The sequence below is a fragment of the Ochlerotatus camptorhynchus genome, unplaced genomic scaffold (assembly GCF_037179485.1).
Source record: "Ochlerotatus camptorhynchus isolate MF236.1 unplaced genomic scaffold, CSIRO-AGI_Acam_v1.1 ptg000063l, whole genome shotgun sequence".
Taxonomy (NCBI): Eukaryota; Metazoa; Arthropoda; class Insecta; order Diptera; family Culicidae; genus Ochlerotatus; species Ochlerotatus camptorhynchus.
In genome coordinates, this window is record NW_027040553.1 from 359,745 (window position 1) to 383,182 (window position 23,438).

A 23,438-nucleotide genomic window follows, 5' to 3' on the forward strand; every position below is an offset into this window, starting at 1 on the left:
AATAGTCCCAATGATGTGTTGTAAAAAAGTACAGATTATACAGACGACATACATATACTACAGTTACTACAGTTACAAACGAAAATAACTTGGAAAGCATTGTCAAGTTACTAAAAATTTATAAGTCTTAAATTTTACACTTAGCTGTTGGGTATCAAGCGCCTTCGGTCAGCAAAAAAGGCAGAGAATCTTCGGCGAAGCATATTCCGTGTCAAGTGGAAATCGAACATCGACGCTACTCGGTTGAACACTAGCTGCAAGCCGTAAATAGCGCTCCCTATGCTATAATTAGTTCGAAGAAGTGGAAGTCTCAGCATAAGACTGTTGCGTAGTGATCGAGGTTGAACATCAATGTTCACTTGTTGTAGAATTGCTTCGATTCTTCCTTGCAGAGTATCGGCGACAGTTAAGGCTCTGAAAACATCTCTTCGGATACGTAAGGGCTCGATATTGATCAATTGGCAGCGATTCTCGTAGCTTGGAAGACGAAGTGGGTATCTCCAAGGCAGCTTACGGAGCGCGAAGCGAAGAAAACGTCGTTGAACAGATTCAATTCGCTCGGCCCCATTATTGTAGTTTGGGCTCCAGACAGCAGAGCAGTATTCCAACGTAGATCGTACGAGAGAGCAATACAGCGATTTCAAGCAGTAAATGTCCGTGAAGTTCTTAGTAATCTTGAAGACAAAGCCAAGCGTTCTGGACGCTTTGTCGACGACATACGATATATGGTGTGAGTATGTCAGCTTTGAGTCTAGAAAAACGCCTAACTCTTTCACGCAGTGCACCCGTTCGATAGTCGTGCCTAGTAGTTTGTAGTTGAAAATAATCGGTTGTTTCTTGCGTGAGAAAGTAATAACTGTACACTTAGCTGGGTTGACCACCAGTTAGCAAAGATGTCAATCTGATTTTGGAGAGAACGGCAGTCGGCGAGTGAGCGGATGCGCAGAAAAACTTTCAGATCGTCTGCAAACGATAATCGTGGCTCTGTGATAACATGGTGAACGTCGTCGAAGTAGAGGAGAAATACCAATGGTCCCAGATGGCTGCCCTGAGGTATACCGGACTTTGCGCAGAAGCTTGCTGAGCGACAAGTACCCAAAGTTACTGTCAATTGGCGCTCCGTGAGGTATGAACGAAACCATCTCAAAAGATTTCCACCGATCCCTAGCCTATCAAGCTTAGCGATCGCAATTTCGTGGTTCAGCTTATCGAAGGCTGCCGTAAGATCTGTGTAGATAACGTCCGTTTGGGTCCGAGCAATCAAACTGTCTGTGATGTAAGACGTTAGGCACAGCAGGTTCGTAGTTGTGGAACGCCCAGTTACGAATCCGTGTTGATCTGTACTTAGATATTGCCTGCAATGCGCATTTAGGGACTCTATGACAACCAATTCAAAAAGTTTTGATACAGCACTCAGCGACGTGATTCTCCGGTAGTTGTTTACGTCGCGTTTGCTTCCCTTTTTATGAACAGGAAACATATCCGCAGTCTTCCAGCAAGACGGAAAGATGCCGCTGGAAAGAGAGAGCTGGAATATGCGGCGCAGTGGATCTAAAAGACAAGTGATGTTCTTTTTAAGAATAATCGACGGAACACCATCGGGTCCAGCCTTAGTTGAAGTCTTAAGTTTAGATGCTGCTCTAGAAATCGTATCTGTAGTGGCTTCGACCATGCTGAGCGTTTGGTTGATCAAAGGAACATTACTGGCCGTGGAAGTAATGATATTAGCGGAGAGTTGCTCGGTTTCAAACACACTAGCAAATTTGGCTGAGAACAGGTTGCAAATGTCTTGTTGATTTCCAGCAGTTTCACCATTAAAAATCATGGAAGAGGGTAAGCCGACTTCCCTGCGTTGCTCATTTACGAAGTTCCAGAAGGATTTCGGGTGTGATTTTAGCCGCCGTTGAATTCTCCTTTGATAGCGTTGGAAACAGAGACGACTTAACCGCTTATACTCGTGGTTGAGTCTGACATAGTAGCATTTCAGTGGCAGTGTGCGGAGTTTAGTAAATCTTCTGAGAGCAGCCTTCTTAGTTCTTTTCAACGAGCGAAGATCTTTCGTCATCCACGGGACGCGAGAGTCGATATGGATGATCTTTTTGGAAACGTGTCTGTCAATGACATCATATGCCAAGACGTGAGAAAAGGTTTGTGCAGCAATGTTGACGTCTACAGGATCTAGAATATGCTCCCAATCAAGATTAGACAGCACATGGACGATACTGCAATGGTCAGCTCTACGGAAGTCATATGACACAGCGTTTGGAGTGCTGGTGAAATCATGGACAATATTATTTTCGGTCACGATAACTAAAGCAGGGTGATGATGCACTACCTTGACTAAAGGTTCGGGTGCCGTGGAGAGGAAAGGAGCTGTATCACGAGCACTCACAAAGCAGAGATCCAGGGTGCGGTTGTTTTCATTCAACAGGCCATTGATTTGTGACAGAATTACGGTACTATAACTGTCCAGGAGCTGGATGGTTCCTACGTGGAAAGATGAACGCTCGTGATCAGGACAAAAGAAACCACTATGGGTTGGAGTCCATGCAATGTCCGGTAGGTTAAAATCGCCAAGAACAATAACTTCGTCGGAAGGGCCTGCTTTGTCTGAAACGGCCAAGACGGATCGACAATGTGCGTCAATAAGCTCCAAGTCACGGGTTCGATCTGGAGGAATGTACACTGCACAGAGAAGCAATTGACGATCACCAAGTTGAATAGCCACCCACATTTGTTCAACCCTGTTCCAGGAATCGTCCTCGATAACTTCTGCTTTCAGCTTGGAATTAACTGCGATAAGGACGCCTCCCCCAGTAGTTTTCCTACTATTATTCGTGTTTCGATCGCAGCGAAATATTTCGTAGCCAGCACCAAAGACATAGTTTGAAATGGTTCGATAATTGAGCCATGTTTCGGTCAAAACTAAAATGTCGTAGCAGTGATCCATGACGGCCAGATGATAATCTTCCACGAGGCCGTTCATACCACTAACGTTCTGATAGTAAATCGTTATGTCCGACCTCCGCTGTTCGGGAACAACGGAAGGTTCAGCGTGTAGTTGCATTTGGGAGCTGGTAAATGTCACTTGACGGAGGAAGGATGTTCGAGTAGGGCCGTTGCCAATAACAGGAATGTGGAAGATCCCTTCTCCCATCTCAAACGTAGGGCCAGGACGACTGCTGGTTGCTGGCAGGAGGGGCTCGACTGCGATGAGTGGAATAGGGGCTTCCTCAGGGCGGACGGCAAGAATGCGTCCCGGAGTGCAGTTGACTGTGGTGGCTCCATGTTGCCGACTGGCAGATGTTTGAGGTGAGTTGAAGGCACTGGAATTATGATCATCATCAGGCAGTGAAAGTTCGCTAGTAAGTGTGTACTTGCCTAATATAGCAAGCTGGGAGACCCTCAATCCACATCTAAACTCAGGGCCAGGACGACTTGGATGAACACTGGCTGCAATAGGCGCGACTGATTTAGAGGAACTGGGGACTCCCAAAATGCTTTCTACGTTGCGTCCTGGTTGAGAAGTAATTTGCCTCAATAGATTTTCAGAGGGCATCACCGAAAATTCGCTTTGGACCGGTTTGACATCGATTTGTTATGTATTTTCCTCGGATATTCACTAACACGCTCTCACATATCGCACCAATACAACCGGACGTGAAAATCTCTATTGAACAAATTCTAGAAAAATTTTTCGCTTAGCTGTAGCAATGCAAAGAGAAAATCAATGAAGAGAATCGATCATCGCGTATTCGCCCTTATGCATGCTTACTGTCGATTTGTCCGTGTCTGGCAAATCTTGAGCTGGGACACTCAGACCCAGTTGTAATGCACTGTACCGTGTTGCTGTACTTCTGCTTTCATAGCATCGTAATGGTTGTTTACTTTGCACGATAGGTAGCCGGTTTGACAGTTCAATAGTATTAAGTGTACCCAGCCCAGTGGCAGGCGCGTAGGCAACATGTTATACCGTGACAGCGGGCCCAGCACAGCAAAATAAACGATTTGAGCCCGGGACATGCTACCTACTGTCAAACACTGCTGTTAGTATAGGTCTTGTCACTGGCCTGAGTGTACCCTACACGACAGAGGTTTCTTCAATATTTCGATCAATATTTTCAACAATATTTTCGGAGGGTCATCAATACAGGGTCGCTCCTCACTAGTCCTCACTAACAGTGTTGTAGTTGCCGATGGAATATTTTGAGTTAAATCACAACTACCTTGACAAAAGGTGCTGAGGAACAGGCCCATCTGCTGCTGTAGTAAAACGCAAGAGGAAAATGAGGGGAAATTTTGAAACCTGAAATCAAACTATTTTGATTTTGCGTCAAGATGCTTATCAATACCTTCGGCGTCAATATTTGCATCAATATGATTGTCAATATTTTTGAGTATTGACGATATTTTTGCTCATGTAGTGCCTGCTTTAGGCCCCTGGAAGAGTGTAAGCTGGGCGACCGAGCTGATCAGCAAAAGGAATAACATTTAATAATAAAATCTTTTGTCCGCTCGGTCGCCAGTTTTCACTTTGCCTGTGGCCTTATACACCGACTGTACCCACCTCTACCGACTACCCGCGCATGTAAAATCTAGACTTACATTTGAAAAGGACGGGATTTCAAAATCACCGTATCGAGAAAACCGCTTCCGAATTTCGATGACCAAAAAATTAATCCCATTTCACGGTTTCCCGATTTTATTGGCTTGGTATATATAGTTAATAGAGTAATCTAAGATCGTGCATCACTAAAAGAAAACATTATACACTCTAATTTCTTACATGTTGTTACCCCACATTGGTGAAACGCCATGGAAATACATCCTCGGTATTTTTTGTTTGACTTTGTGAGAGTGGAGATTTTGTCTTTTTCGGGCGTGACTGGATAGTAAAGAATCAGTACGTTTTGCATATTAAATAATTATAATTCGTCGATTTGATGCAAGGCGTAACAACCTAAAGCCCCAACTAGAGGGCTTTATAACAACCCCGATGCATCAGAGTTGAAAATTGAAAATACGCCATGAAAAAGGATACATATTTGATGAATTGAAATGATGTTCGTGAACACTGTTCTCTCTATATGTGGCAAAATATGGGTTGTTTACATTTGGAGTCTTCCGCGCTTTTCAAATGTTAGTCCAGAAATGTTTCCTTTCCATTCCTCTTGGATGTGATCATAATTTTTATGTCGTGCGAGAAACACTTGTGCCGTTTGTTTTTATCGAGCTTCGTCAGCAGAGGTCAGCATTATTTATAAATTCTATTCCATTCTTTCACTCTCCGTCCTCAACTACAGTTGTGCTGAGGTGGCTATCGTAACGCTCAAACGTCTACCGATCTTCCGAGCTGTCGATCCAGCAATAAAATCTGAACGCTATACCAACGACAAGTCCGGCGGCGGCGGCGGTAGCAACAACAGCAACAATACCGACGACCAACAGCAGCGAAATATGGTGAGTACTGTTCTTTTCACTCCCTTTCCAGGGGGGTTCGCACTCGTTTCATCCTTCTCAAAACAGATGCTCAAATTACAACTCAACGGAATTTCCAACTCTATAGGTGCCTGAGAGTTTCAGTTTCCACAGCAAAAGCAGCAGACAGCATAATAAGGCGGCGTGCCTTGTTAGTAGTGGTGCTGCTCTGCTTCGCAATCAAACGCATTCGCTGGACGTATGGGATGCTCGTGGAGCGATTCAGCAGACAGTGCAATTTAATAAAAATCCTACTCCCACGATTAATACTAACGTTGTTTCCGCTATGAACTTCGGTCGGAAACCGCCGGCACTGAATTCGGAGCTGGTTCAGCTCTTGGACACCATCGATTCACTTCAAGGACGGAAGCTTTCACATTTTCCCCAGCGTCCCAGGGTAGATTAGAATCCGTAGTTTTGAAAACCGCGACCCTGCATTTGACCGATTTTGACTAACAGTTTGTGTTTTGAATGTTTGGTAAATTTACAGAAAAATCAGCACAACAAGGGTGGTGCCAATCAGCAAAGGCAGCAAAGAGGTGGAAACAATGCCAATTACCACAACCACAACAATATGAACGGGCATGGTGGTGGTGGCGGTGGAAATGACTTCCGACACGGTAGGAATGATGACTTTAATGATGTGTCTTATTCGTCTATGGAGTCCGGTTCGCCGCAGAAGACGCTGGTGGGGCAAACGGTAAGTTTTAAGATGGTTTGTATTTTCAACAGCAAAAATAGGGTCCTGCTGGGCTGCGAAAAATGTGTGCGTGCGAAAAAAGTTTGTAAATAGAGGTTATCACGACCGGTTGAATTGGTGCATTGTGTGAGAGTGTAGTAGTGAGAATCCAAGGATACAAACCGCTATCAAAATGATTTGGACAGATCGAATGTCATACCATGTTGAGGCGCACAGCGGTCCAGAACTGTGAAAAGACGGTCAAAAGTAATTATTTCATGGATTTTGAAATTGAGACTGTTGTCTTCGGAAAAGTTTTTGGATGTGATAAGCCTCTTTTTTAACGTTGACAGATCAATGATTAATCACCTTTGAAGTGAGATCCAAAGTTAATTTTTGCAAAAAATCAATATATTGGTGTCTTCGGTAAAGTTTTAGAAAATATCAAAACTAGGAACTTTGATGAAGACACTAAATGTCTATTTCTTCATTTGATTGTTTTTCGTGGAAAATTCTTTTCGCAGAGTAAAAGAAATAAGTCCACTCGGTTCGAGTGGCTAAAGTGCAAATTTATTTCGATTCAACAACTACTGTTGCTACGTAAGTTCCTAAGGCAATATGTACATAGCATAAGACATCGTAGGTTACTTCGATCTCTTCTACCACTCCTTCCTAAGCTACGAATCCTAATAATATCTGGAATTCTTCCAGCTTCTGAGTCATCAACGGTTTGGTGAATCCGTCCGCTGGCTGCTGCTTCGTGCTAACATATCCCAGCTCGACGACTCGTCTTTCTAGCACATCTTTGACGAAATGATACCTGATGTCTCCCCAATCGGCATCTGTGTAGCCAACCAAATCCTCGCAGTGTTCCTTTGAGTATGTCAGCCGAAATGAACTAGTACCTCGCAGGTACCGGATGATGCGTTTGACAGCTACGTCCGGGATTGCTGTTGAATTGGCGGTCAACCAAGCAAAACTGATGTCTGGCCGCGTCGCCTGCGCCAGATAAGTGAGACAGCCAACTGCCTCCTGGTAAGGAACCTGCTTCATTTCGCTGATCTCTTCTTGCGCCGGCGCCGTCGCACAGTGGTTCAGATCTGTAAAAACCCGGTCAAAAGTGATTATCTCACGAACGATGCATTTTAGACATGTGGTGTCTTCAGGAAAGTTTCTGGATATGAAAAGCCCCTTCTTATGACATTGACAGATCAATGATTAATCCCCCTAGAAGTGAGATCGAAAATTTATTTTTGTCAATGTTTCATATTTTGGATCGGTGACTTCGGCAAAGTTTTAGAAAATATCATAACAAGAAACTTTGCTGAAGACACTAGGTGTCCATTTCTTTACCCTATTGAAATATGGAACGTTTTTTATAGAAACCCCCTTAATTTAAGTTTTTGCTCTGTAACAATTTTCATTTAACTGCTACTGGTTTGAAATGTTGTACAAAATTTTTCAAAACATCAAAACACACAAAATTTCTGAACATTATAGGATACTAAATTGCATAATAGGTCAGTTATTATTGATTTTTCCGAAAAAATAATAATTTTTGGCCACTTAATTATGATTTACTACCATTCTCCACGAAATCCCACGATGAAATCAGTTGCAAAATAATCGTTTAGGTGTGTTTTTATCAAAACATTCGACATTTCATGCAGAAACATGAGTTAGAGGTAACATAATGCGTAATATGCGATGTTTTCTATGGAAAACACCTTAATATTGAGTTTTTCGTACATATAATATTCTTTGAACCTCTACTGCTTCAAAGTAGGGCCACATATTTTCAAAATATTCCACCGTACTGTATTCTCAAATAGAAGTAATTCTTTATTTTTATTGAAAAATATATGTTTTTGCAGTTTGATGGCGATTTGCTGCCGCAAAACAAAATTAAGCTTTCTTTATTTTTTCAAAGCCTAACTTCTTTTTCAGTATTGCTAATACTTTATTGTTAGCTTGGCACAATCATGGTTTGGTAAACGTACATATTAAGTAACACATATTAATATTATATAAAAACTTGGCTAATTTCAAACAGTCTTCATTCATGCATTATAATTTCAACAAATTTTGCACAGCATCAGGTAATGTTTGGGATAACTTGGATTTCATTGGTCTGGTCATTGACAAAAGTATATCGCCTGTAATAAACCAAGAGATATGTTATTTCTTATTTTTCCTGTTTTTAAAAGAATTTTCTTACCCGTTAAAATTAATCTTTGCAACAGATCCGTCATTGTGGCTTGGCGAGAGGTCTTTCGCGTCCGATGCTCTCGAAATGACCTTACATTTTTATTCCGAGCTTCTAACGCTTCTTCCGAGTAAAGACCCATCGGAAGCTCCATCGACTCTATTACATCAGCACCATGAATTAGTATAAAGTGCACTGATGATGGCATGTAGTACCAAGGATACTTTTTCTCAAACAAACGGGCTGTCTCCAGTGCGAATATTCTGAACTTCTCGGTATCAATTTCGCGACCACAAGCTAGAGTAGTTAAAATCACCGAGAATCGCTCCATAACTTCTCTGTCGAACCCAGTGATATCTGCCACAATGGAAATATTATCAAAAAAAATTGCGAGCCGTATTGCCATCATTGGTAGTTCCGCTTCCTGGCTTGACAACATCGACGAGCAATCCCAGTTCTTCCTTTAATCGTTTCTGGATCATCTCTTTCCTTTCTTTATACAATTGCTGGTTTACGCTCCATTTTTTAAGCTTCATTTTGTAGGAAACATGCAACTCTAGCTCCAGAAAGCGAATCCGTGCATGAAGAACTGCAATTCCGTATTTAAATGTTGAACCGTTTACTGGTCGCAATAACACTTGATCCACAGCCATTGCGGATGGAGTTGCTCCACAGGCATAGCAGGTAGCCATCGATGACGTATCCGTCAGGATGGTTCGAGCTTTTCCGTCAATCATGGTCATACTAAGACGATGATATATTTTCAACTCATTTCCATTTTTCAGTTGTACCATGGATGGCTGCAGTGACGCAATTTGGTCAGATACATACTGTTCTTCACGCTTCAAGGTTATTTTATTTTCTTTTATGAATTGTATGCAGATAGGCTTGCAAAACCTTGTTGACGAGGGCGCAGGATTTGTTCAAATGGTGATTGGAGGACCGGATTCATTGATAGTTCTCAACTGTAGTGGCACTATAGCTGTCAACAGTACAGAGCTATCATCTGAAGACTCGGAGGAAATCGACTGTTTATACTGTGAGTGCCCACTACTGCCATCACAGCCCCACTTATGCAGCAACTCCTATCTCATCTCAATTGAATTTTCCAACAATCCTTCACTTTCCAAGTGTTCCGCGATCCTTTTAGCGTCCAAGTCTACCAAATCCTGGAGCTTAACTTCTGCACTTGTTTCAGATACTGTGATAGCTTCTGCTGGGGGGTACGCTTTTTTCTTGGCCTCTAGTACCACATTATATGCAGGGAAAATGTCAGCATGGTGCGCTTTTCCAACAGACCTAAGCAAATTATATTGATTTTTACTTAGATCAGCTTCAATGATCAATGAAACACCTTCCTCAGGAGTCAGTTTGACAGGCAATGAATGCATCTCTGTATTCTTGTACGCATCAAGAAAATCACTGGCTTTTTGAGGATTTTCAGCAACAAATTGAAGCAGCTTTGCTGCAGACTCATTCCCAACGGTTCTGAACTGCATGGCAGCTGCATGCAGCAACTCTGCACCACTATGCTGCTCTCTGAGTGTCTCTGTTTTCCGCCGCTTACTGCGAGCTGACGAATTCTCGAAAGCCACAGATGGCCGACCTTTATTCGCCTCCTTTTCCTTCATTTCCACAGAAGTATCCTCGATATAAAACAAAACATCCTCATCAAGCCACTTACTATACTTAGCTTCAAAAGCAGACAATTTTCTGTGACATTTGTCCCATCGCTCATAAAGCTTGTCTATTTCAGATATACAGGGTGTTTGGTTCCGGGTTTTACATATTTTTAGGGTAGATAGGGCTCCTAAAGTTATGAAAAAATATCCATGAAACATAGGGTCGGAAATGACTGCTAAGTGAGTTATTCAACATTTTATGTTTTTTAGTATTGCCAACTTTAATTAGCTATATTTTTTTAATCTTAATGTGATTTTCTGATTTCAACATACCAAATGAAAGATTAAAGTCTTAGCTATCAATGCTCTTTGAAAAAGAACTCGATTTAAGTTAATTATTATACATTAAAATTGAAAAGTATGTTGAAAGTACCAAAAAAACTGGTGAAATTTCATACATTTTAGTGTTTTTAAGTTGAAAATTTTCATTTCTGTTTAATAAGTTGTTCTACAAAACATTTTCCATGCAGTTCCCTAGATTTGTGCCTTTGGTAGTAACCTTGTAGGCTTTATGGTTTCTTCGTAATTATTGATTTAAAACAGCCATAAAAACTTGTGACGTTTTCATAAAATGCGCTATAGTCACCCTATTCGTTCGTACGTTCGGCTGTTGCAGTGGACTACGCACATGAAAATTTGGTAGAATGTTATTGTAAATGGTTAGCTACATTCTTAACTTTTGATTACCGCACATCTCCTGCGCCGAAAGAAAAGATAACTGCGGAGATGTTTCGCGGTATCGAACATTGCTCAGTCTCAGCAGAAAACACAACGAGAGACACCGAATCGGCGAATTCTGAGAGCGGAAGGGAGAGAAATAGGTAATGGTAATAAGTCGATGTCCTTTTTATTTCATAGCACTCGCAGCTCAGCTGCGGTGCTGATTCGAAGGAGGAGTATGCAACTCCGCTGCTTCTGTATACACACTTAGATTTTTTACAGGAGTTAGTATTTTTACTGGATTTTTGAATAACTGACTCGGTTAAAATTCAAATGACTGTTATTCGTAAAGATTGAATAAAATCGAAAAAAATTATTTTTCATCATTACACGGAGTTTACAGAAGTTAGTCTGTAAATTTTCGTAACACATTTTCTCAACTTTGAATTTTTCACAGATTTTTTAAATTTTACCGAAGAGTTCTGCAATTCAAAAACTCGGTAAAAATTACTGACTCGATAAGTGTGTACTGATGTATGGTTGGTGAAGAGACTAGCATCTGGAGGGTATTCTCGGGCTAGTGAATGCCACCCATCCCACTTATAATTTAGTAATACACTATTTATTCATTTATGTTTGATATGTTTACAAAGTTTGCAAACAGAAATGAGCATTGCAGTGTAGTTACCAATTTTCCAAGTCATAGACTTCAGATAGCTGTTCAAAGTCCCAGTTTTTTATAACGGAATCATGAACAAAAAACCAAAGACCACTATGACAAACGCGATAGGTCTGAAGGGATCTTTACATAGAAATTGTTATACGATCAAGAACCTTGGGCTCTTGTTCCACTTCGCTTTTTCCAGCAGGCCATTATCTGCTACCGGAAAACATAGAATAACAAAACTGTGATGACAATTTAGTGCCTCAAATCACAATAGTGCCCGAGAGTTACTCCCTAGAAAACTCGAAGTGGCAGTGAAAGTGCCTGTGGACGCTGAATCGTATCACCTTAAGGTTGGAAATTTTCTCAACTTCCCTGGGCATAGAGTATCACTGTGCTTGTAATAATACAGATTCATACATTGGTTGGCATAGAAAGTTTTCAATTAATTACTGTGACTGAGTTCTTAAGGAGGTATGGTTCAGCGTCCACAAATCATAGGCACTTTCACTGCCACTTCGAGTTTTCTAGGGAGTAAATTTCGGGCACTATTGTGATTTGAGGCACTAAATTGTCATCACAGTTTTGTTATTCTATGTTTTCCGGTAGCAGATAATGGCCTGCTGGAAAAAGCGAAGTGGAACAAGAGCCCAAGGTTCTTGATCGTATAACAATTTCTATGTAAAGATCCCTTCAGACCGATCGCGTTTGTCATAGTGGTCTTTGGTTTTTTGTTCATGATTCCGTTATAAAAAACTGGGACTTTGAACAGCTATCTGAAGTCTATGACTTGGAAAATTGGTAACTACACTGCAATGCTCATTTCTGTTTGCAAACTTTGTAAACATATCAAACATAAATGAATAAATAGTGTATTACTAAATTATAAGTGGGATGGGTGGCATTCACTAGCCCGAGAATACCCTCCAGATGCTAGTCTCTTCACCAACCATACATCAGTACACACTTATCGAGTCAGTAATTTTTACCGAGTTTTTGAATTGCGGAACTCTTCGGTAAAATTTAAAAAATCTGTGAAAAATTCAAAGTTGAGAAAATGTGTTACGAAAATTTACAGACTAACTTCTGTAAACTCCGTGTAATGATGAAAAATAAAAATTTTCGATTTTATTCAATCTTTACGAATAACAGTCATTTGAATTTTAACCGAGTCAGTTATTCAAAAATCCAGTAAAAATACTAACTCCTGTGAAAAATCTAAGTGTGTATACAGAAGCAGCGGAGTTGCATACTCCTCATTCGAATCAGCACCGCAGCTGAGCTGCGAGTGCTATGAAATAAAAAGGACATCGACTTATTACCATTACCTATTTCTCTCCCTTCCGCTCTCAGAATTCGCCGACTCGGTGTCTCTCGTTGTGTTTTCTGCTGAGACTGAGCAATGTTCGATACCGCGAAACATCTCCGCAGTTATCTTTTCTTTCGGCGCAGGAGATGTGCGGTAATCAAAAGTTAAGAATGTAGCTAACCATTTACAATAACATTCTACCAAATTTTCATGTGCGTAGTCCACTGCAACAGCCGAACGTACGAACGAATAGGGTGACTAAAGGGTGATACGGTCAAAATTTGGTCAAGGGAAAACGCGTGTAAATCGGTGAAATCGTTTATTTAAAAAATCAAATTAAATTTCTTTTTCAAGTTCAATTAGTATAAAATTCAGGAAAAATATTCAGTTAGGCTTCCGCTTTTCCAAATCCGAATTGTCGGGCCTTACGCTTGACCCCTGCCATCAGATTTTGTACAGCCACCTTGTCCACCTTCTTCGCCGCAGAAAGCCAGTTTGCCTTGAACTGCTGCTCGCCCTTAGCAGTTTTTTTGGTCTTCTTTAGGTTCCGCTTGACAATAGCCCAGTATTTCTCAATTGGGCGGAGCTCTGGCGTGTTGGGAGGGTTCTTGTCCTTGGGAACCACCTGCACGTTGTTGGCGGCGTACCACTCCATGGCCTTTTTACCGTAATGGCAAGATGCCAAATCCGGCCAAAACAGTACGGAACAACCGTGTTTCTTCAGGAAAGGCAGCAGACGTTTATTCAAACACTCTTTCACGTAAATTTCTTGGTTGACAATCCCGGAAGCTATGAAAATGCTGCTTTTCAAGCCACAGGTACAGATGGCTTGCCAAACCAGATATTTCTTTGCGAACTTTGACAGTTTCATGTGCTTGAAAACATCTGCTACCTTTCCCCTTCCTTTTGCCGTATAAAACTCCTGTCCCGGAAGCTGCTTGTAGTCGGCTTTGACGTAGGTTTCGTCGTCCATTACCACGCAGTCAAACTTCGTCAGCATCGTCGTGTACAGCCTCCGGGATCGCGCTTTGGCCGTCGTATTTTGTTTATCATCGCGATTTGGAGTCACTACCTTCTTGTAAGTCGATAGTCCGGCTCGTTTTTTGGCTCGATGCACGGTTGTAGACGATACACCCAGCTTATTTGCGGCATCTCGGAGAGAGAGGTTAGGGTTTCGCTTGAAACTACCGGCAACTCTCTTTGTCGTCTCAGCGGCTTCCGGTTTTCGATTTCCCCCCGATCCAGACTTCCTGGCTGTCGACAAACGTTCCCCAAACACTTTAATTACATTTGTAACGGTTGATTTGGCAACTTTTAGCGATTTTGCCAACTTTGCGTGCGAGTAGCTCGGATTTTCGCGATGCGCGAGCAAAATTTTGATACGCTGCTCTTCTTGCTTGGACGGCATTTTGACAACTGAAGAGTGAATTCCAAAATCAAAATAGGAGCAACATTCTACACACACACACACCTTCAAAATGAGGGGTGTTCAGGTTTTTTAAATGCAAAATTGAAAGAAATACGTCAAGTTGATATTGACCAAATTTTGACCGTATCACCCTTTATAGCGCATTTTATGAAAACGTCACAAGTTTTTATGGCTGTTTTAAATCAATAATTACGAAGAAACCATAAAGCCTACAAGGTTACTACCAAAGGCACAAATCTAGGGAACTGCATGGAAAATGTTTTGTAGAACAACTTATTAAACAGAAATGAAAATTTTCAACTTAAAAACACTAAAATGTATGAAATTTCACCAGTTTTTTTGGTACTTTCAACATACTTTTCAATTTTAATGTATAATAATTAACTTAAATCGAGTTCTTTTTCAAAGAGCATTGATAGCTAAGACTTTAATCTTTCATTTGGTATGTTGAAATCAGAAAATCACATTAAGATTAAAAAAATATAGCTAATTAAAGTTGGCAATACTAAAAAACATAAAATGTTGAATAACTCACTTAGCAGTCATTTCCGACCCTATGTTTCATGGATATTTTTTCATAACTTTAGGAGCCCTATCTACCCTAAAAATATGTAAAACCCGGAACCAAACACCCTGTATTGAATGGGTCTTAAGCTATTGGTAGTTAGTATTAATAATCAAAACATACCACAAAATGATGAAATTATGCTTCGAACATGTTGAATGATGAGATCCGTTGGATTTGTTGCATTCAATGAACAAACGCAATTCAACACATAAGAAGTGACGTGGTTTTTCTGCTCATCTCTACTAAAAGCTGATTTCTCACGGATAATTTCTAGCAGCTTCCGTCGCGTTGAAGAAAATGGCTTCATTCTATGAAAAACGTAATTAATTCACTATTCAAATGATAAGAAGGGATAAACAAACCTGCTAAATTTCGGCTTCAAGCACACGATATGGATACTGGAATTTTAATCTCTCGAAAAACACGTGCGGACTCACAACCATGTGATTTTGAAAGACCGAAGGGTACACAAAAAAGCAACGCATGCTATGTACGTTGCACCAAAAACGTTATGCAGATTTCGTGGAGAATGGTAGTAAACCATAATTAAGTGGCCAAAAATTATTATTTTTTCGGAAAAATCAATAATAACTGACCTATTATGCAATTTAGTATCCTATAATGTTCAGAAATTTTGTGTGTTTTGATGTTTTGAAAAATTTTGTAGAACATTTAAAGCCTGTAGCAGTTGAATGAACATTGTTATAGAGCAAAAACTTAAATTAAGGGGGTTTCTATAAAAAAAAAACGTTCCATATTTCAATAGGGTAAAGAAATGGACACCTAGTGCCTTCAGCAAAGTTTCTTGTTATGATATTTTCTAAAACTTTGCCGAAGACACCGATCCAAAATATGAAACTTTGACAAAAATAAATTTTCGATCTCACTTCTAGGGGGATTAATCATTGATCTGTCAATGTCATAAGAAGGGGCTTTTCATATCCAGAAACTTTTCTGAAGACACCACATGTCTAAAATGCATCGTTCGTGAGATAATCACTTTTGACCGGGTTTTTACAGATCTGGACCACTGTGCGTCGGTGCCATAGACCTATCCAGTTTGACACTAGCCTCCGCTGGTGTGGAGACTGGATTACAGTTCGCCAGATTGAACCGTCGCAAAATGCTGTCGATGTAGTGCTCCTGATCTATCCACAGCTTTCCGTTCTTCCTATCCCGTTTCTTGTGGAACCCCAGCACCGATGTTGAAAGCATCCGATGTGATGCCATTCAGAGAGACTCGGAACGTCCTGTTCGATAGATAGAAGATTGGAAGACCGTAGTGCTGCAATTTGAACACCAGGCCATCATGCCAGAGACATTGTCGAACGCCTTTTCAACGTCCAACAACGCCAGATGGCAGATGTTTTCGAAACAGACTTGTTCCATCTGAGAATGTTTGTTACTCGAGTCAGCTGGTGGACGGTCGAACGACCTTTCCGAAAACTAAACTGTTCCTCGAGTAACAAGTTATTTTCTTCGGCAGATGTTAGGAGACGGTGGTACACTGCTCTTTCGAACAGTTTTGATCACCCTGAGAGAAGGCTGATTGGTCGATAACTTGAAGGAGAGGACGGATCCTTCCCGGGTTTCCAGATGAGTGTGACTTTAGCTGACTTCCAGCACGAGGGGAAGTAGCCAAGTCGGAAGCACAGATTAAAATCAGTGCCAGGTGGTTGTAGAATCTGGAACTCAAGTGTTTGAGCTCCAGATTCAGGATGTTGTCGAAATCGGGGGCCTTCATGTTTTTAGATGATTCGATATAGGCCAACAGTTCGTCAGCCTTAATCTCGGATTCATCGGAAAAAAATATTGGGAATCCGATGGAGGTTGATTTGACGATGTTTTGTCCGAGATTATGAGAACTGACAAAGTGTTGACCTACCGCGGCAGGCTTCTCTTCAGGAGTTATCAGATAGCAATAGCGGGTCGTCGGGACTATCCAGTGGGGTCAGTGGTGGAATGGGTGTTGGCTTATTTTTAAGAATTTTGGTTAATTTCCAAAAGGGTTTTGCACAATCTGGGAGAGAGCGGATCCTGTTAGCAAAGTCCTGATTTCTGAGGTCCACCATCCTGGCTTGGATGATTTTTGTTAGGCTATTACAGTCGGTCCAGAGCGTTGGTACTGCCTTCGGATGGTGTTAAGGAGTCATATAAGGTAGACCTGTCAAGGTTCAGAGTATTGCTCACCTGTCTGGATACTGGCACGTGTTGTTCCCTGGCCCGGGAAATCGCCTCCTCGATGGAATGCAGACACCGGTCAACGTCTTCGGGCGTCTCCGGAAGGACACCGTAGTCGACACAGTGTTGGAACTGATCCCAGCTGACGCGGTGGTAGTTGCGTCGGGAAGCTTGGAATCGGTTGACGGATGAGCCCACATCGGCCACCACCGGATAGTGGTCCGAACTCAGCTCCTGGCGGGTCACAGGTTGCGAGATGTCGATGGTGGAGTGTACGCCAGACCGGCTCAAGCGGGTGGCAGAGTCCGATGTTAATATGGTGTAGTGAGCCTCTTGCAGGTCGGCGTTCAGGATTGTGTCGTTTTGGTTGCGTCGACTGTTGCCCCAAGCCTGGTGTTTGGCGTTCAGGTCGCCAGCGATGATGTACATCTCACGGCGTCGAGTTAGTCTGAAGATGTCTCTCCGCAGGTCTGCTGCCGACCCGTCCCTGATGGTGACTTGTTTGGTGATGGTAATAGGGCCGACAGGAGTGGAGACTTCCACACCACACCCACCGCTTCGATCATCTTCAGCTGGAAATTCGGTAGTCGACAGCCAATATTTCTCCTTAGGAGTTTGTCCGGTCTAGTCTTACGAGCCGAAAATCGGGGAGGTGAACATTTATCTCCGGCTTCAGGTGTGTTTCGGTGACGACGGCGATGTCTATGCTATGTTCATTGAGGAAATCAACGAACTCAATGGTTTTGCTCTTGAGCGAGCAAGCGTTCCAGTTGGCTATTTACGGTCCATACTTTTGCACGACGGTCATAGCTGCACGAAGCTGTTCAGGTAGTGTCCTGGTGGTGCGTAAGATTATGATCACCTCAGTCACGAGGATCACTAGTTCGTCGCTTGTGAGTGGATAATTTTCTTCTGACTCACCTGACACAGCACGGGCGTACGATAATCCCGGGGCAGTAGAACCATGGCTCGTGAGGCGATGCTGAAATGAACGGTGCCCGGGACCCGCTGGATCAGATGTTGGATTCGCAACGAGGGGTGGGGGGCGCTGGTTTAATGGAAGCGGTGCTAGGTTCGGAACCATACGACGAGCCGGAAGTACAGGAAACGTGTCCATGTTGACAATAGGAGCACGATTATTGCAGTGTCGACCAGGTTGGTTCCTCGTGGAAGCCTGTTGACGGATCTGGATGAAGGTCTCTCGCTTGGGACATCTCCTATCGCTGCCCAGATGGTTGGAATCACAGTTCACGCACTTGGGTTAAACTTTCGTACCGTGCACCGACAATTAGTGCACTGTATCACGTCACGGTGCCGAGGGCGATACTGCTCCCACTGAATCACGATGTTGAACAGCGCGCGAATCTGCCGCAGAGCAGCCACACTGGTGGAGTCCTTATCAAGTGCACCAGGTACAACTGGTCCCGGAATGCACTGGTTTCATCACGTCTCGCAATGGGAAAAATGTTGATTGGTTGCAGATGAAGGTGCTCCAATTCCGTTTTAATCTCCGCAACAGGGAGATTTGGAAGACCACGGATCACCATTTTCAGTGGTTTTCTTCCAGGGACGTCTTGATTGTAGAACTCAAACCGGTTCAGCTGAAGAAAAGTTCCAACAGCGTTGTAGTCCGCTAGCCTCGAGCACAAGATTTTGATCCCCGTGCTGCACAGCTTGAACAGCGGATGGATTTTATTTTTAGCCAGCTCATTCCTGAACAACGTGAGTTCCTTCGTCGAGGTGAAAAGTGGGGGTACTTTTTCCCGTTTCTCAACTGGATCTATATCTGCTTCTTCGGGGAGTGCCGGATTACTCTGAAGCAACCTTTCCGTGTGGTTGCTGGCACCAGCTTGCTTAAGCGGTGGCGCGACAGCAGCCAGTTTTTTATAGCTTCAAAGGTTCAAGCAGAACGATGCGCAAAAAATGGTACTCGATTATGATAACTGGGTTAGGGAAAACGTTTATTTCATGAAAACAGTGTTCTCGTTATAGTAGGATTTAGGAGAATTTTATTATAAGCGAACTTAACCACGCGACGGACTGTCTCACACAAAACCTCTCACTTCGCTCGTACCCATTCTGCATGTCGTCGTAGAATACGAGGGGTGTACCAATATTGCAACATCCTCCCCACTTTAAAAGGAAATACATTATTTATTTGAAACTTAAATCATAATCATTAAACTTGCGCGGCATGCGCGTTTCACGTCTGGATCGGGTAAGTGTTGAACTAGGAACACTGGGAACAACCGGTTGGTTGGCTGGTTTCTCGACGCGTGGCTCAGACACAGGAACTCGCGCTGCTGCATCAGACGATCGATCAGACGTTACCTCCGGAACTGTCACTGACGATGAAGACGACTGAATCGCAGGAGGCGGTGTGTTTTCACCTATATGACAGCTCGCTGGGTGACCTTCAATTTCCTTCGGAGTGGCAGAAACAGCATTCGAATTTGTAGTAGCAGCAATATAGGAATTATTGAAAAAATGCTGAACCGATCGTATCGTTAATCTGGTATTGTCCTCCGTGCTTCCGTATCGTGGCTTCAAACGAACCAAGCTTCGCCGGTACTCCGCGCCAGAAACGTTGACTAAGTACGAACGGTCACTCAGCTGGCCTGATATTACTCCTGGCGTCCATATTTTCGTTTCCTCCGGATTCAGCTGAGCAAACGGGAGAACCCACCTGCAAATCAGGTAGCTTGCGAGATTTTACATCATAGTGAAACTTGGACCGTTTACGCTGTTTTTCAATAGCTTCAGGTACATTCTTCACCACTTTTGGAAGTAAATTCGCCACCGAAGAGGGAACTCTGCATCGTGTAGAGCGCGAGAAAAGACGAGCTGCTGGACTGCAGCCAATCTTGTTCGGTACATTGCGCCAGTGAAGAAGGGCGAACCAGAAATCTTCTCCTGTGTCCTCACATTTCTTCATCATCCGCTTGGCTATTTTCACCGCCGCTTCTGACTTTCCATTTGCTTGCTGGTGATGTGGTGATGACGTGATGTGCTCAAAATCCCAATCTTTCGCAAACTGGACCATCTTGCGGTTGATAAAGTTGGTGCCATTATCCGTCAATATCGTCTGTGGCACACCGTGACGGGCAAAATTCTTTTTGCACACTCGAATAACGGATTCCGGAGTCAAATCTTCCAAAAGATCGACCTCGAAGTAGTCGGAGTAGTAGTCGACCGAGACGAGAAACTTCTGCTTGCGACCTCGAAGCTCCGCGAGAAATACATCCATACTCACCAGTTGGAAAGGAAATACCAGAATGCTGTGGCTCATCATTGGAGGGTTTGGCTGAGAAGCAGCGTACTTTGCGCAAACCATACATTCCTTCACGACGTCTTTTATTTGGGTACTCATACCAGGCCAGAAGAGATTTGCCCTGGCCAACTTCAATGTTGCCTCCACACCACCATGGTTAACATGACAGCATTTGATCAACTTGCGTCGCAACGTGTATGGTACAACAATCCGGTCATTTCGCAGAATCAATCCATCAACCGTGCTCAATTCATTTCGGTAGTTGTAATAAATTCTAACATTGTCGGGAACTTTATCGAGCACCGTCGGCCAACCATGACGGATGTAGTCGACAATTTGCTGCATCGATGGATCCTTCATCGTTTCCTGTATTATATCACTCAGACGTTGATCAGAGATGCTCAGGTAGCTGGTCGGCTTCAAATCTTCGACTTCCTTGAGCACCTTAAAGATACTGAGTTTTCTGTATTCGTCCTCTGGTTCGCTGATGATCACCGGGGCTCGAGAGAGAGCATCGGCGACTACATTGTCTTTACCGGTTACGTAAACTATGGATAAACTGTAGCGCTGCAGGTTTAGTAGCGGCTTCTGGAAAATGTTGATCAAAGGTCTGTGGTCGGTCTTAACAACAGCCTTCGGATTTCCAACGATGAGTTGGTCAAACCGTACACACGCGAACAAGATCGCCAGCAGCTCTTTTTCGATCTGTGCGTAATTTTTTTCTGCTGCCGTCAGGGTCCTTGATGCGAAACCAATTACTCCGTCCTGCTGAAAAACCGCAGCCCCCAAACCATAGCAACTGGCATCGCACTCTATTGTCAGCGGGAGATTAGGATCGTAGTAACGCAGCGTCCCGATATCTGCAAACAATGATTTCACCTTGTTGAACTCGTCTTCTTCAGTTTTCGTCCACTGCCATGGAAGTTCTTCGGAGATCAGTCTTCGTAGATTGGTAAGGTTGACACTGAGGTTTCTGATAAAACGGCTCAAATAGTTTACCATTCCAATGAAACGGTGCACTTCCTTCCTGTTAGTTGGCGTGGGGAACTCTCGAATAGCAGTAATTTTGCTTCCGTCTGGCTTCAATCCGTGATCCGTTAGCACATGACCGTCACCCCTATTCTGTATTTCGTTTCAAACGAAATTCTCATACAAAAAAATATTTAGAATAGGGGTGCGTAAAACTTCACGGATGTTTGGCATAGCTTGAGTTTTGATAGATTCAGCTTTACATTATTCCGCTCCAATCTGATAAGGAGAGCTTCCAGGCACTTATTGTGGTTCATCAATGGTTCTTCAAATGTTTCGCCGATTCCGTATACCAACACGTCGTCTGCAATGCATTCCACGCCTTCAAGACCTTCGATGGCTTCCTGCAGCTTCAACTGAAAAATTTCCGGTGCCGATGCGATCCCAAATGGCAAGCGTGTCCAACGAAAGCTTCCAAAGGGTGTCCAGAATGTGGTCAGCTTGCTACTGGCTTCATCCAACACCACGTGCCAGAAGCCCTTCTTAACGTCGACGGTTGAAAATACCTTAGCCTTCCCGAGCTCCGGCAGGATTTCGTCAAGTGTGACGAACTGCAGGTTTGGTCTTTTGAGCGCCTTGTTTAGTGGGACCGGATCCAAGCATACTCGAATTCCATCCGATCCGGGACGCTGCACAATGACCAAATTGCTTACCCATTCCGTGTGTGTTGCTTCCTTGATGATCTGTCCATCTTTTTCCAACTGCTCGAGTTCTTTCTCCCTAGTAGCACGCTTGTCACAAATCAATTGTAAACACTTATATACGACTTATTTTAGTCATAAACAAATTGCTGTAACTTATAGTGATGAAAGTGTGTTACTCGGGCTTCAACCTTTCTCTCACGCGATTGGAATTCGCCTGGGAGGCTGGATTGATGGAGCAACACTTTCGTCGATCTCCAAAGAAACAGTATCGGCGAACTGCCCGTACCCGATGAACAGATCCTGATGATTATCAACAATCTCCTGTGCTTTGATACGGTAAATGTTGAGTAGCTTCTCCGGTGTATCCGTTGAATTCGACTTGCTGAACACAACTGCCTTGCAAAACTTTACAAAACCAAGCACTCGAGAAGCTTTTGCAGAAAGCAGCGGACGGTGATGGTGATCGACATTAACTACCTGCAGACCAATCGATATCTCCTACCTTTGCGTCGACATGGAATCTTGATCTGACCCAACACTTTGATTGGACTACCCCCGAAACATTGAAGACGTAGCTTGGAAGGTAGCAGTGGAGGATTTTCTTTTCCGCAGAGGTTTACCAGGGTTGAGAATCCAATCAGACTCGTATTAGCACCTGTGTCGACTTCGCAAGTGATGGACTTACAAACGTTCGCAAACTTCAGGTCTAATTCAGCCAGGACACTTCCGCCCTGATCAGAATTGTCAAAAATCTTCCCGATCTCATATTCCTTTCCGATGAAACGTCGCTCTCAGATGAAGTTTCACCGTTGGAATAGCTGGATCCGTCCTTCACCTCCCTTAACACGTCGAGATCTTCGGTGCTTCGGTTTGCTGTTAGCCTTGCACACTTTTCCAAAGTGGTTCTTGCCGTTGCACTTGTGACAGCGTTTCCCTAAGGCGGGACAGCTTCTTTTGGAGAATTCATGGCGATCTCCGCAGAATTTGCACCGAAGGACAGCCTTGCCTCTACTAAACTTACTGACATCTGCTGGTTTCGATGTTAGGTTCAAGAAATCCAGCGATCGCTTGGCCGGCTCTTCGGCTCGACACATATCTACGGCCTTCGCAAGAGTGATGTCTGCCATCGATAACATTTTCGTCCTTAATTGTGGCCATCGGTTAGCGGTTACGACCTTGAAGGAAACTAACTCGTTCTCAAGCGCACTAAGCTTTGCCATTTTTGCGATTGCCTTGAGACGCGCTACATAATCATCTACTGACTCATGTGAGAATTCATATTCATCTCCATGTCCCCTTCTATGACTAACGGCGATGGCTGTGGTACAGGGATTCTTGAAGACGACGGCTGCTGAGTAGCCATCTCCTGCACCAGCTTCGTGAATAGCTGAGCCTAATGATCCAGAAACTGTTTGAACTGTGTAGGATCCATATCGATGAGGATCTTTTTTTCACACACACGGGATACAAAATGGCTTCCAATGTACGAACAATTCGTATCGAAACATTTATTTATTTTTACACCCGTTTATTCGCGATTCCGAGGAATTGACTCCGAAAAACGTATTATTCGTCTTCGACCAGTTCTGACACCATGTTCTCGTTATTATTAAAACACGCTATAGTAGGATTTACGAG

At 43.1% G+C, this 23,438-nt stretch overlaps 1 protein-coding gene across 2 annotated transcripts in view; it reads left to right on the forward strand.

The window, feature by feature from the left end:
* Positions 1 to 23,438, forward strand: part of LOC135696929 (uncharacterized) — a 44,492-nt gene that overhangs the window by 17,468 nt on the left and 3,586 nt on the right. The window contains exons 2-3 of one of the 2 annotated variants that reach the window (XM_065216471.1): positions 5,304 to 5,460; positions 5,969 to 6,178. In XM_065216471.1, the coding sequence (XP_065072543.1) occupies positions 5,304 to 5,460; positions 5,969 to 6,178 (367 nt within the window). Of the gene's footprint in view, positions 1 to 5,303; positions 5,461 to 5,568; positions 5,876 to 5,968; positions 6,179 to 23,438 lie in introns of those variants that run through there. The other variant, XM_065216472.1, reaches the window with a different exon arrangement.